Genomic DNA, 15,978 nt, shown 5'->3' with positions numbered 1-15,978 from the left:
AATGGTACTGACTTTGGAAACCAATTGAATATATATATTATCTTTAAAAATCTCAAAATTACTTAAAAGAGTTTTGCCCTTTACCCCAGTATTGCCACTTCTCAAAAATTATTCCAAGAGGGAAACTTTAAATAAAATATACATATAAAATAAATATATACAATTATAGGTATATAAAATTAATATAAATATATAATTTTGTATATGTAAAAAAATGTATAAATTCATCTTTGAATCTTGGGTACAATTGAGAAAGTTGGTGAGATCAAAGAAGAAAAAGTTAAATTACAGTGTATTATAAAAAGTACAGTAAGCCATTAATAGGTGCACACAAACAACACTAATTCCAACTTAAATATTTCCCAAACTTGGGATATTATTCAATACAACACCTCATCTTTGTAAACGGAACTTATGAAATAAAATAGAAAAGCATTCATGCTAGGTTAAGTGAAGGATAAATTTCGGGAGTTTCAGCCAGGATTATTACATAAAAGTTGTATATTGGTAGGTATAAGGAAAGGAAGAAAATATGTGAAAATGAATAGCCTTTTTAAACTGCGATGAGAGGATTGAACAGATTTCTCAGGAACTAACGTGGGATCCACGGAAGCATTACACAACTTTCTACTTTTACTTACTAGGTACTACCATTTTAAGATTATCTGGTGTTATCTGTCATCAAACGCATTTTCCTTCCAAACGTCCCATCTGGGAAATACAAATTACAAGTATTTGTAAGCACATATTACTGTCCTTTATACTTAAAAAAGCACTTTGCTATTTTTCCAGAATTTCCAGAATTGGAGAACTGAGTACTGGCAAAGAGGTAACCAGGGGCTAATTTGAAATACCAACCACTACCTTAGGGTCTCGGAGCAATCGTGGCTATTTCTAGCATTGTATTTAATCCCTAATTTTATGTTAATCTTAAATGCTTTCTATATGCAAAGTGATCTGACCGCATTGTTATTAATATTGCCCTAGATGCCTGCCCTTCCTCAGTGCTGCCGACAGCAGGTCAGTAGACGCGCACGGACGTGGACACCGACACGCACCCACATGGAGGGATTCGTCCTCTACTCCTCTTTCTCTCAGCTCCGCAGTCTGCGCGGGGGCGGCGGGGGTGGAAATACCCTAGGATTCTGCACGCACTTTGAAGCAGACCAGGGGTAAAGGGCGACACTGAGGTACAGCCCAAATGAAGGACGCGGGGACGTGGAGGAACGCAGAGGGGAGGCCAGCTCGGGGCAGCGGGGACCACAGCCAACGAGGCGCCACTCCTTCGCAGGCAGCCGCTCAGCCCCCGGACACTTTCAATTTCTGCTCCGTGAGCGTCTGTCTACACGTGCCCAGGCTCCACCTCCGACCCCCGCTGTCACCCACCGGAGCCCAACCTACCCCGGGCGCGCCAGCCACAAGGAACCCAGCCGCCTCCTCCGCCTCTTTCTTCTCTTCTGCGCCTGCGCGACCGGAAAATTCGCGAAGGTTCCTGAAGCGGAACCGGCGGGTTTCCGGAAGCCGACAGCCGCCTTAGGAGTCAGGCCGGTGGTTGGTAGAGCAGAGTGGGTCGCGCCGTGTTGCCGTTCCGGGTGTCTGGGCCTTGCCCGTAACGGTGGGAAGAGACAATGGCCCTGCTGTGCTACAATCGGGGCTGCGGCCAGCGCTTCGACCCCGAGAACAATTCCGATGGTAAGGAACCGCGCCGCCGGCGCGCCAGCCCTCTCGCCGCTCAGTCCTCTCTCGGGAGGCCTTGCGATCCTCCGCGAGCTGCGGTGGCGCCGCGCGGGCCGGCGCCCCTCCTGGGCCTGCGCAGCCGCCTGTGTTCCCCCGGCGCGGCGCCTAGCGAGCGCAGACACCGGGCAGCCTTCGGCGTCCGTGGGAGCCCCGCGCCCGAGCCCCGCGCCGGACCCACGTGCCTGCCGGGTCGACCCTCACTCTCCCTTTTCGCCTCCAGTTTTGAATAATCACCCTGAGCCTGCGTCCCCGCGGTCTCCTCGGGGGGTTAAAAGTCGAGGAGCCCTACCAGCTCGCCTCGCATTTCCCCAGCATTACCGGCTGCGATTTCTGCGGGGGCGTGCGGCATGGAGGGGAGGGATGGGCGTCCGGTCAGCCCCGCACTTTTTTGCCTCGTTTGGGTGTAGAAGTTTGTCTTGGAAGTCTGCGCCACCCGTTGTTACAGATTACTTTTAAAGAAGTTTTTCTTCGGCTAGAGAAATGGCTCGATCTTTTTCCGCTGAGTTTTCACACATCCGACCTGGTGGTACGTTTCATTACCCGTTGCAAAAGAATTTGAATATTCTTGGCGATGACCTCCGCATTTTAATAGCGTGGCATTTTCACAGTGCGCAAACGAATGAGCGCTGCAGCACCTAGGTGTAGATTTCCAAATGTGAAGTGAAAGCGATTACACTAGGTTAACGCTGGAAAGTGACCCCCCGATTTTGATTTTAGTTCTTAAAGGGGAGAAGGTAATAAGCTGTTTCTGTAAATGTCATAGGAAATGATCGCTCTTTTTAAAATTCAGTGTGTTTTTTAAATCCCATTCGTTGGTCTATCTCTTTACCACAGCAGCCCTGGTAAGTATGTAGTCATAGAACCATTTAATAGATCAACAGAGTTCAACATGGCAATAACGTGGTTCAGCCTTGTGAAAGAGATTAAGACGTTTGAAATATTTATCTCGGCGGACAGGTAAATTGGTGACGTCATTTAAAATAAGGTCGTTGGTGCAAGATTTTAAGGAAAAGATAAATTTATTTTATGTATATGCAAGTTACTGTCTTTGACATTTTCATGATATAAATGTGATATTACCCAAAGGGAATGTTAAGATGTTTCAGTCGGTAACAAAATTGAGAAAAGAGGGATTTTAAGATCATATGTTTGGTTATGTTTATCATGTGTAAAAAATGAATGGTGTATGCTTTGTTGCAGGGGACAGTGTTTTTAGGGAGTTACATTTGGGTCTACAGTTCAGGGGAGTTAAAGCTATTTGTTGAAAGTCAGTGTGTCCAGCTGAGTAATCATGCTATGCCTGGAAAAGAGAAGAGAGGCCAGGAAAGCCAACAGTGTTAACAGCCTCGAGGATTGGTGGTCAACAGTACCAGATGCAGTAGGAAATTCCAATAATATTGCTGAAAGTTTATTCACTTAAAGTGAGAATTATTTTTAGAGTCTTTGGATTAATTGATTAAGTGAATAGAAGGTCAAGGAAATGTTAATAAGGATTTAGAAGACAACTAAAAGCAAACTGTAGACTTGACTAGAAGTAAAGTTTTATAGAATATTAGAGGATTGACTTTGTACAGTAACTAAAATGGCATGTTAAAGGGGTAAAGCAAGTTCCAAGGTCTGTCTTGCATGGAGCTAGATGGCAGTTTCCATCATTCTTAAAAAAAAGTTAATCTACACTCAGTACTCTTTTTTTCTTGGTTGTGTGGCATAATTACCATGCTTATTAATTTCTTTTAATATTTTTTCCCTGTGAACAAAAATCAGACACTTTAGTTTGTAATACAAGTTAAACAGGTGTTCAAAATAGATATGATTGGTGGCTTGAATATGTTAAAATACTTAAGGGAAAAGCAAAACTTTACAAATAGTATTTTATTTAATCCTCATATATGAGGAAACTGAAGCAGCAATAAAATGAGAATTTCAGTCAGGGTTAGACCCAGTGTGAAAAGCCCTTGATACTAAACCACTACAGTGTTGTAGTTTCTTAACCTATAAAATGTTGATTTGAACAAAACTGGCAAGCCTGATAAAAGCTGGAGAAGAACATGTTCATCTGCTTGTTACTAGTTTTTGGAAACAGTGATTTTCTAATTTTGTCCATACTAGTTATAGGATTAAGATCTGAGTCATTTCTGCTGCCATTCTGCCAGAACTGACCACTGTTAAGAGTACTTTATGCCTCAGACTGTTTATATTATACATTGTAGACTTTATGTCTCTGTACATTAAATGTAATATTGGACAATACCATACCCCTTCTCTGCTTCTATTCCCCCTCAGCTTCCTGTCCTGCATATACATTTCAACTTCCAATCTCCTTTTTCAGTTCTTATTTTTTCTATTACATAGTCTCTTCCTAATCCATGGGCTTATTTGCTGTGCTAGGAAAATATCTAACACTTTCTTACCACATTAGTATAGTATTTACTTAACCCATGGTTACTGTTTAAGGAAGTAATATTTCTCTGGACACAAGGAATTAATCATTTTAAGGTAACACAGGAATCAAAAGTAGAGAAAGGGAAGAGAAACAGACTAAAGAGGTTGAGTGAGGTAGCCTTATAAGAAAATTAGAGGTGTGGAGTTGACCTGTTTTCTGTAAGTTCATTATACTATCTAGCCAGAGAATAAGTTTGTCTTTATTATCTAATTTTTTAACAAAATCCTCTACATTGCTAATTTTAATAAATTCATTTTCTTAAGAGAGTTAAGTAAAGATTGATGGTATAATGGGACTGAGAAACTGAAGCACTTAATAATGATCAGTGACAACCCCAGTGAATGTAGGATTTAAATCCACTTCTTTTTAATGAGGTTAAATTAGCAGCTAGATATTACAAGTTGTTTAAAATGTGAATCCTATTCTTCTAAAGTATGTTTTGAGGAAATCTCTTGAGCAACCTTTATGGATCTGTGCATATAGGTACATTTAAGGTCAATAGTATTTTTGTTAAAACAGAATAGACATGTTCAAAATCTTAAGTCTTTAAGTTTGATGCTAAACAACTTTCACTACAAAGATGAGAGGAATATAGAGTATATAATCTGTTGTTCTTAAACTGTTCTGTGTCCACCCCCCCCCCCCCGCATTTTTATCTATAAGCATCATGACTTTGAATTTAATCTTAACAGTTAACTATTGTACTTTGGTGTGCATTAACCACAAGCATTAGTGGATTTTTAAAAATCCACTAATACATACATTTGGACAAGGAATTAAATCTTAGCAACTGAAGGGAATAGTGACGTGTACATTTTTCTACATTGTAAAGAATGCCTTTTTTTCCTTTTCCTTTTTGACCAGATGCTTGCACGTATCACCCAGGTGTTCCAGTCTTTCATGATGCTTTAAAGGTAGGAACTAGATATGTTTTCAGTTTGTTCCTATTTGTGTAATAAATTTAGAAATGTAATATTAAATCTTTGGTCGTCTTTTTTGCTTGGCATATGAATTTCTGCTTTTTTAGTAACTACTGTGGGAGGCTTTATGCATGCATTACACTAAAAGCAAAGAAGACAGTGGATGGTGATGTTTTCCAGTTATAAAAATATTTATTTGTAGTCAAAATCATTTTCCTAATGATTTCTCTACTTTCTAATTTTGAAGGGAAATAGAAGCAGTTATAATGAATCTCAGTCTTTCTGTCTTATCACTGTTGCCCAATAAGAAAAGCTTTGAAGCTTTGAATTTTAGGAATGATTATTATAAACATGCTAAGTTTAGAACATGTTTACTGAAGAGAGACAGTACCCGTTTTTCAACTGTATTTCCTTAGTGTTCCGGAGAATTAGAGAAATAATAGAACGTTTTTTGACCAGATTTTTTATGATTTAAAAAAAAAAAAAAAAAAAAAAAAAACTCAAGATACATTAGAGGAGTTTCCTTTGTATATCTAAAAGAAAATGCTGCCATGTGGCTACCATGGTTTTAGATACTACTACTTATATGCTCAGGAATATAAACGGTCTTACATGTTTAAATGTTGTTGATTCCTTTTGAATTTTCGAATTATTCTTCTAAAGAGCCGTTGAACTCTTGGCATTTAATTGACACAGTCAAATTCAAAGTTGTGTAGTAAATAACAATTTTATGTTAGCTTAGTTCTGAGTGAGAATAACAGAACTTCATAGGGGCACTTTGAGATCTGACTCTTAAAAACTTTAGAAGATTGGAAACTGTGGTTCTCTGGGGATATTTATTTTGCCTGGGGATGGGGGGTTTCTCTTTCCTGGATTGCCATTTATTGTTCATTTTTCTTTCTTTTTTCTCCCCCTATACAATTTCCTCCTGTTTACTGACAATAGAAATACTTGACTTTGCAGTCTATAGCTTCCTATTTTCTCTCATTCAGTGCATTTGTTTGTTCTCCAGTGTCACCTCTGTGCCAATGATTTTTGCAGCATATCACCATGTATGTGTCTTTTTGCGAGTTTTCTAAAGTATTTTTTTGTTTCTCTCACTTCTTCAGGTATACTGTTTATTATTTCCGTTATATTAACACTTTTTCTAGACTTAGACTTTCCAAGACAATTGGATTTCACAACCCAGACTATTTGGATGAAATTTGTTTATCAGTATAAACTCACTAGTTTTCTATTTAAAAATTAAACAATTAAGCAATTTAACTTGTATTAGCAAAAGAAAGGACATCTTTTTTTTAATTCTTTTTATAAATTGTTCTGTTTAGTTATATATGACAGCAGAATGGCAAGAGTACATTTTAATTCATTTTATTCAAATGGAGTGTAACTTTTCATTTCTTTAGATGTGTACGATGTAGAGTCAGACCATTCGTGTAATCGTGTGTACATTAGGGTAATGATGTTTGTCTCATTTTATTGTCTAAAAAATGATGTCTTCATTCTAGAAGAATATAATACTCGAAGTCCTTCTCAAGAAAAGACAGTTAACAACTTTATACCCACATACTTAATATTGATTTTTTTCTTATTTTACTGAGGACTAGCATAAGACCCAGATAGGAATTTAAAGCAGCTAGCTTGTGTCATGTGTGCATCACAGTTTCTGATTTAATTCTGCATGTATGATAAAACAGTGACTCTAACTGGTTAATTGTTTCGAGATAACTATTATCAATGCTGTTAAGCCTTCCAATTAAGGTGGTGAGGATTGGTTTTCTGCATTTCAATTCAGAGTAAAAGAGAAAATGAAATTTTAAAGGAAAAAATGAATTATAGATACTTTTATACTTTCTTTTGCTTGTATTAAACATACTGTAGTATAGCATAAAATGTTTTTCTTCTGAAAATTAGGGACTATTCTTAAAAATAAGCAGTTTGTTTTACTATTTTAAGGTGCTGCTTTCTTTCATGATAGGCCATAATACAAATCATTTTTTTTATTTAATCAGACTGTAAAACACTTTAAAGCTATGAAATATGGAAGTTATTTCAGAATTCACAGAGATGAGTACAAGAAGAGAGTTTCAGTGAGTTGTGGTTTCTGTAGGAATAGTTTTCAAGGTTTTTCTTATGTTTCCTAGGGTTGGTCTTGCTGTAAGAGAAGAACAACTGATTTTTCTGATTTCTTAAGCATTGTGGTAAGTACTTTTTTCCCCCTAGATTATCTCCCTAAAAGTATATTTTATAGGAAGCTGCAGATTTGAGGACAGTGATTTCTGTTATCTATTAACTCTGAATCATCATCAACCATCAGATAGCAGTTTACTTTTAAAATGGAGTTCGCCTCTCTTCCACAGCCTCTATAATTATTTATCTGTCTGCTCAGGAGATTAAGATTTTAAGATATTAATTATTCATTGATCATATTGTGTTCTTGATGTTAGCAGTATTAAAAGAACATCACAGAAGAAAATAGTGGGCTACCATTTCAAGTATTTTGAATTAGGAAAAGTAAACTTATGAAATATTAAGGAACCATTGAGATATACCATTAATTTATATTCCAGTAAGAAAAAAACTCAGCATTATAGCCTGTATTTTACAAATAAGGAAAAAGATTTCAAAAGATTATCTTGCTCGAGGTCATATAGCTATTAAATAGAACTGGTACACAAATTGAGATCTTGAGTATGAGAACTTTGCCTATAAATGATTTGTAAAGTCTTTCTTAAAATGTTTTATTTAGAGGTACAAACTCATTTTCAAAGTTAACAAATGTAGCACATTTATTTCATTAAAATAAACTAATAAAAGTATTTCTATTGTGTCATATAAAGTAGATGACAAGATAACTCTTAATGAATGCCTTTTACTAACAGGGCTGTACAAAAGGTAGACATAATAGTGAGAAGCCACCTGAACCAGTCAAGCCTGAAGTCAAGACTACTGAAAAGAAAGAACTATCTGAATTGAAACCCAAATTTCAAGAGCACATAATTCAAGCCCCTAAACCAGTAGAAGCGATAAAAAGACCAAGGTATACTTTCTACAGTTGCTTATTTAGTGACATGAATAATAGCATTTGTTCATGGTATTTTCTTTTATCATTTTGCATGATAACATTTTTCTCTTAAATGAGCCTTTAATTTTATTCCCACTCAACATGAGGCATATACACAGTGAAACTTCATTGCAGATTTGTTTATCATACCATCATAATTACAGATTTATGTATATCAGGATAAGGAATTTACACTTTTTTTTTTTTCCCTTTCACTTGGTATGTGTCTTTATTGTGGCCTGGTGAAGTTCTGTGAGGTAGTTGTTTTTGTATGAAATCAGTTTGAATTGAAATGGAGCATAGAGACCTAAACGTTGATCTTTACTTTCAGATGCCTGAAAACTACTGTTATTAATACTGAGGAATATTTAATGCATTTGATTTAGAAGGCATATTTCTTGAAGTATCTTAAAATAGCTTTTGCTCATTTTTAACTAGTCAATTCTCAGGAATCATTTTCTGATCAAACAGACCCTGTATTGGGTTAACTTCTGTTAAGTTGGGTCTTCATAAGTACTGAATTTTTATTTTTTACAGACTGCATTTTGATTTATTGTACACAAATGGGGTGCATAATTTCTTTTCTATGATTGTACATGATGTAGATTCATACCATTCATGTAATCATACATGTAAATAGGGTTATGATCTCAGTCTCAGTTCACCATTTTTCATATCCCCCCTCCCTCTCATTTCCTTCTACGTAATCTAAAGTTCCTCCATTCTTTCACTCCCCATCCTCCCACCCCCATTATATATCATCTTTCATTTATCAGGGAAAACATTTGGCCTTTGGTTTGGGGATTGGCTTATTTCACTTAGCATGATATTCTCTAATTCCGTCCAGTTATTTGCAAACGCCAAAATATTCTTCTTTATGACTGAATATGTGGATGATCCTCAGAAAACTTGGAATGGATCCACCTTTTGACCCAGTTATCCCACTTCTCGGTTTATAACCAAAGGACTTGAAAGTAACATATTACAGTAACGCAGCCACATCAATGTTTATAGCAGCTCAATTCACAAAAGCTAGCTTGTGGAACCAACCTAGATGCCCATCGACAGATGAATGGATAAAGTACTGAATGTTTTAGAAGCAAACTACAGAACTTTGAGTAGATGGTAACTTAAAAAAAAAAAAAAAAACTGAGAAATAATTGACATCATCTATTGAAATTTGTGTTCATACCGTTGAACTTACAGTGTTCTCAATTTTTTCTCTATTGATCTTACTTGAATACACAAGAGTATTGAATAATATGGGACCAAGATAAGAACTCCAAGAGACTTTCAGTATGTTTGCTCATTAGTGTTCTTGAGTACAGATTATTATAAAGAAACTACTCAAATAATCTTACTCAATCTCCATTTATCCATAATTCTGGGAGACATCAAATTCCTTGCTAACCAATTTGAAAAATTATTGGAAAATGATAAGAAAACATCCTAATTCATTTGATGATACTATTTAGAGATGATGAGGAAAAAGATTTTTATATGCTTGTTAATGTCTCAGTCTTTTTCAAATTATAAATGTAGCATGAATAACCTAGAATTTCTATTTTTATTACTGTATTAATATTCTTGATATTTTTGAATAGACAAAGTGGAAATATGAAACTTATCCATTATGAAATGTTCAGAGGATTTTTTTTAACCTCTTGCCATACAATTGTATCTGAATTTACAGATCCCCAGTGTCCATATACAGTAAACATGTCCACTGGTAGAAATGAGTATGGATTCACAGCCTTTTACTTGGGCATAGAGTGTGCAAGTATTCCATAGCTCCTTCCTCAGTTACTCATCTTGACAAACGTGGATTCCTAGTCTTTACTCCTTTCCCATTAGCCCTAATGATTAATAATTGAATATGCCTTACAATAGCATAATTACTTGAGACTTAATACTTTAACATAAGAAGGACCTTTTCTGCTAAAATCTATAATTGTAAAATATAGCAACTATTTGTAGGATACTTCTTATTAACAATAACTGGATTACAAAGCATTTAACATCTCAAAAGGGGTTTTAAGGTTTTTCTTTAGTTTTATTACAAGGACATATTTGGTACATTAATAAGGTAACAAAGTTTCAAATTTCTCCAGCCCAGATGAACCAATGACAAATTTGGAATTAAAAATATCTGCCTCCCTAAAACAAGCACTTGATAAACTTAAACTATCATCTGGAAATGAAGAAGAAAAGAAAGGTAAAGTTTTGTTTTATTATAATTTTATTCTATCTAATAAGCTGTCAACCAGAGCTCACTAAATAATGATCATTTAGCACATTCTAGTAAAAAAACTTATTTTTTCCCAAATGCAAAATAACTCAGAATGAATGTGTAGTTTATTGTTTTTATTAAAAATGAGAATCTGCTCACTTAAGGTTTTTTCTTCTATGATTTATTAGTTTTAACAAATTTCTTTGCTAATTGAAAAGTTTGCATCTGATATAAAATATATTTCCTATTCTATAACCTATACCTAATACCATGGGACAAAATTACCCTTTCATAATTTCTCTTTTACATGGTTAAGATATTGGATAAAGTAGTATAGTATAGAATTAAAATACATCATATATCATTTTGAGGATCTAGAGAAAACTTAATTACAGTAGATGAATATTGTAAGACTATAGAAAATTTGCGTCTTAAGAATGGCACTTCAGTGAACTATTTGATTTTTTTTCTTCATTTCAGAAGATGACAGTGATGAAATTAAGATTGGGACATCATGTAAAAATGGAGGGTGTACAAAGGTATGTATTATAAATCTTGTGATGTTATGAAATAGAATTTTAATTTTGAAGAAAGAGGGTGCAATTCATTCACAATTTAGAAATTAGTCAGGTGCCTATTACATGTATGTGCCATACATTGTTGTAGGGATTGGAGATACTGGTTATTACTAAAAAAGTCTCTTTTATGGAACTGGTATTCTAGTATGGGCACAGGTACAAATAAAAATGGTAAATATGAATTCAAGTAGATATGAAACAAGTAAAAAAGAGGAAATTAGTGTTTTTGGTTCAGAGTTATCATTTAATAAGATTGTTAGTTATGTTCTTTTTAACATGGTGATGGAGTCAGAATTCTTCATAATACAGTGGATGAATTGTAAACCTGGGAGATGAATGCTATAGGTAGAGGAAGCAGCCTGAGTAGAGGCGTTAGAGCTTGATTATTTAAGGAATAACAAGATCAATGGAGCTTGGGCAGCAGTGTGGAAGTAGTGAATAAAGTAGACAAGATATGGAGGTCCTTATAAAATGATGAGGAATTTTGTCTTTATTCTGTGTTGGAAAATTACCTGTCTAGGAGTTTTAAAAGGATTTCTGTGACTAGCAAATATATGCTAGGAATAGCAGTGAAATTGGAAGAGAAACCCACTTGGATATATTATAGGCTGTGAGATTGAAGAGAAGTTTGTGGAGAAATGGTTAAGAATGGGATATGATGAAATATCTCAATGAGACCTTATCCTGCTTACTTTGTAAACATTTCCTCCCTTCATCTTTTTCTCTTCATGGTACTTAAAACTTTGAGTCATTTTGCTACCATCTAACCCATCCCACCACTCATGGAAGGTTTATAATAATATTTATTCTTTGTTATATCTTGATGCTTAGAACAGTGCCTGGCACATAGCAGATACAGTAGATTGAACAGTGTAATTCAGAAGTACTTGCAGGACTTGGCTAATGAATTGCATGTAAAAGAAACTTGGAACTTGAATATATGGGTGATTGGTGTTGCCATTAAATGAAAAAGGGAAAATGAGGTGGGGGGCAGGTCTTTATTTTTCTCTTCTGTTATGTTTAATAACATGTTGCTTATTAAGGGGTGGAAATAAAATTATTCACATGTATATGAGATGGAAAAAGTAGATAAAAGGAAATGATTAATACTTGGAGTAAGGAAGGCAGTACAAATGGTAAGAGTAATGGAATAGATCAAAGAGAAGGTGTTGCTGAGTTTTGAAAAAATGAATGACAATTCTGAAAATGTGAGGAAAAAGTATATTCCCAGTAGAGATACAGTAGTATAAATAGTACCCTATAGTATACTATAAATAGTATAGTAGTATAAAGAAACAGTAAATAATTAAGCATGGTATACATCCTTCTAGTGTGGAATTGAGATTAAAAGAGGTTAGTAATGGCCAAATCCTAATAGTCTTCAGTAGTACTGGGAAGTTAGACCTTACTTTATGGAACTCATTATAGAAATTTTTAATCTTTTTCACTGAGCTATAACATAGAAATTTATTAAATCATGTATAAATAAAGGTTTTAGCTGAGGGATTGTCAGAGGAAACACCAGCATAGTAGAGCACTCCTTAAGACTCTAAACCATTCATTCTTCCCTTCCCCAAAGGTGACCACATTTTCCTGTCAACATTAGTTTTTTGCCTGTTTTTAAATTTAATTTGAGTATAATCATAGAACATGTACTCTTTTCTTTTGTTTGTTGTCTTTTGCTTATTTTTGTTAGTTTCATATTTGTTGCATATAGCCATAGCTTTTGTTTTTTTATTTTGTTTCATTTGTTTAGATTTTTTTGTTCTTTTTCATGTTGCCATGAATATTTTCTCATACAGTTTTATACATTTAAATATGCAAAGCAGCTAGAGCTAATTGTATGAGGTGTGAGGTACAGAACTTTAAATTAAGAAAGTGATTGTAATTAGGTATTTTACTGAGGTAAAAAACAGAAATTAAAGGGTTAGGAATGAGGTAGTAGAAAATTTTGCATAGTGTAATTGCCTAAAATCTACTAGGTCATGAGTATGGCTAAGAAATTAAACTAGTAGATTTTTTTCAGTTCAAAGTGACAGGATTTCATGATAGACTACATGTAGGTAGGGGGAGTGGAGAAACTAAAGAGCACTTACAGATTTTCATTTGAGAGACTGGTTATGGTGCCATCATATAAGATGGGTAGAACAGACTTGGAGCTATTGTGATAATTTCAAAATCTGACTTACTGGAATTTGTGTGCTCATATAATATCTTTAAGAGATAATACTTAAGATTTATGAAAAGTAAACACTGAATTATATGTTCTGTCCTTGTAGATAGTTAATATAAATAACAATAGTAGAGAGAAAATAGGCTGCTGGCTGCTTCCATGTTTTATTAACTTAACTTACAAATTCATCTATAGAGCTTTCACCTACAGCAGCATTGGGGCCTAGATTGTCCAAGCCATGGTGGAGAGATACATATAGACAGACACAGGTACCCCTGCAGCTCATTTTACCATTTGCAAGAAGAGAAATAACCAACACTCTAGAATTAGGATTTTATTTCCCATGTTAATTGATAATGCCAACAGTTTGCTATACACCTAATCCTGCTGTACCTTTTTTTGATGAGGATTCTGATCTATTTTGAATGTTTCTGTGAATTTAAATACCTGAATATGATTGGATGTCAGGCTGAGGAAACACTTTATATGTTATCTGTTGCCTACCTTTCTATTTGCCTTTTCACAGGAACCTAAAATTTAACCATGTCTAAAATGGAATCATTTTTTATTCCTTATTGGAATGGCCTGGGATGGAGTTGTCATTGTTCTGGGTAACTTGTTATTTTTTTTCAGTGTTTGACAGAGTTCATAGAAATATGAACTACAGTAATAACAAATATGTATGAGATACAACTGAGAGCTAATGCAGCTAAATTTGTTCTTTTCTTTTCTCTTTTAGACATATCAGGGTCCACAGAGTCTAGAAGAAGTCTGTGTATATCATTCTGGAGTACCTATTTTCCATGAGGGGTAACTTATGCATGACTAATTAAAAAACCTTATGGTAGAGATTAGAAACTTAAACCTTCATGTTTTTAAACGGTACTTACCATGCAATGTTATTAAGTATTCTACTTACATTGATATTTAATTTTTATAGTAACCTGAAACTAGGGGATTTGTCTTTTAACAGAAGCAAAACGAATTAGTTACTGAGTGGCCATTATGATTCAAACACTATAATTTCCATTTTAATGTCATGCTGTTCCTATTTGGGCTAAATTCTTTTTTCTTTTTTTTAATGAAAGACTGTCTTGCTTGTTGCAGGACATTTAGAATTTTTGGCCCCAGGTCCATTAAGACCTCACTACCCAAGAAAACTCCTACTTTTCCAGTCTTCAGTTGAGAGTTTCTCTTTTATTTTGTTTTAAAAATCTTCCACTGTTTCCTTATGCTTCCAGGGTCAAACCTGAAGTTCTATTATAATTTTAGGTTCCTGTGTTAGATTTTTCTTGAAGAAGTGATTTTCTTCTGCTTTGGGATTAACTATCACAGGTTGTATAAACATTAATTGTAATTTGTTTCATGGTCTTTACTGGATTATTGAAATGTGATGATTATAAATTTTTCATTGCATCACTTTTTGGTAGTTTCATGAGGACACTGGGACTGCAGCCTACCAGTGAAAAGTTGATTGGATTTTGTGATGGCTTTTAGTCTTTGCTCAGGAGCTTCAAATTTATATAATAAGTGACATTCTCGTTTTTAAATTATTAGTCTTTCTCATGTGTATCCATTTTTACTGTTTAGTAACTTACACACTGGTAAGATACTAAAGTTGCCCTGACTTTTAAATCATACTTGTCACTATAATATTTCTATATTTAATTGATTGCAAAATTTTACTTCTGAAAAATTTTTATAATTATTTAAAGGATGAAATATTGGAGCTGTTGTAGAAGGAAAACCTCTGATTTTAATACATTCTTAGCCCAAGAAGGCTGTACAACAGGGAAACATGTGTGGACTAAAAAGGATGCTGTAAGTAAACTTTTTAAAATAAGGATGCTGAGTTGTGTTCCTCTTAGTCATTTTTCTTTATATTTAAAAAGAAAAATTCTTGCTCTCACACAGTAAATATTTTATTATTAAGTACACACACACACACACAAAATGGTCTGAATCAAACTCTCAGCATGGCCTGTTGAGCAAAATAGCTATTGTATATGTTGGTGTAGACGTGTGTGGGGGTTTTTGTGAAGTATTTGAGCCTGTCAAAATGAGGCTTATTGTGAAAATTAATTTCAAAGCCTGTTCCCAATTCGCTTTCTTTTTTTTGGCCACTTAAAACTTTTGCCATTTACAGATATACAGATGCCTCACCTAGTGGCCGAGGAGTAGATTGCAGACTTGTTTCAATGGAATTCTGAATTCCTCAGTTTGCTATGGGGAAATATCAAGAGAAAACTGAAGCATCAGTTCCTGCTTCCCTGGACAGCGTCTTAAAAAAACTTGGGACTATAAATATAATTCCCTAAAAGACCATAAAATTGTAAGAAGGAAAGCAGTTTATCATGAAATAAGTTAATGTATTTAATAATATGCTGAATAAATTATTCTTCTATGCTGTATTGGCACTAATAAACCTCAATTTATTACCCTTTTCAGTTCATAGATCTTGTGCCTTTTTGAGGCACGATCTCACTAAGTTGCTTAGGGCCTCCCTAAATTGCTGAGGCTGGCTTTGAACTTGGAGTCATTCTGCCTCAGCCTCCCAAACTTCTGGGATTACAAGTGTGTGCCACCATGCCCAGTAAAATTTGTGCCTTTTAACCTAGCAAGTAATTGTAAAGTTTCAGTGTTAGAAATTCAACATTTGAACTGTTGACTTTTTATTAACACATGGTGAGCTATTACAAATGTCCCTCCAAAATTAAAATAATTCCTTCACCATGAAACTTCCAGGAATGTGTTGTTAGTAGAAAGTAAGGTCTGCCTTTGTATTTTTCCCAAAGTTCAAAAATTTCAATATTTTAGTTCGAAAAAATAAAAC

The 15,978-nt window shown here is 34.8% G+C and overlaps 1 protein-coding gene across 2 annotated transcripts in view; it reads left to right on the top strand.

Moving 5' to 3' along the window:
- The first annotated feature begins 1,487 nt into the window (after positions 1-1,487).
- Positions 1,488-15,978, top strand: part of CHORDC1 (cysteine and histidine rich domain containing 1) — a 29,353-nt gene continuing 14,862 nt past the window's right edge. For both annotated transcript variants that reach the window (XM_079105619.1, XM_079105618.1), the window contains exons 1-8: positions 1,488-1,692; positions 5,045-5,094; positions 7,245-7,301; positions 7,983-8,140; positions 10,276-10,379; positions 10,875-10,933; positions 13,885-13,955; positions 14,861-14,966. In XM_079105619.1, coding sequence (XP_078961745.1) covers positions 1,629-1,692; positions 5,045-5,094; positions 7,245-7,301; positions 7,983-8,140; positions 10,276-10,379; positions 10,875-10,933; positions 13,885-13,955; positions 14,861-14,966 — 669 coding nt within the window. In that variant the 5' untranslated portion in view covers positions 1,488-1,628. The remainder of the gene's footprint in view (positions 1,693-5,044; positions 5,095-7,244; positions 7,302-7,982; positions 8,141-10,275; positions 10,380-10,874; positions 10,934-13,884; positions 13,956-14,860; positions 14,967-15,978) is intronic.

The sequence above is a fragment of the Sciurus vulgaris genome, assembly GCF_902686455.1.
Source record: "Sciurus vulgaris genome assembly, chromosome: 11".
Classification (NCBI taxonomy): Eukaryota; Metazoa; Chordata; class Mammalia; order Rodentia; family Sciuridae; genus Sciurus; species Sciurus vulgaris.
The sequence above is the reverse complement of the archived record's forward strand: the minus strand, read 5'-3'. Positions and strand labels throughout refer to the sequence as shown.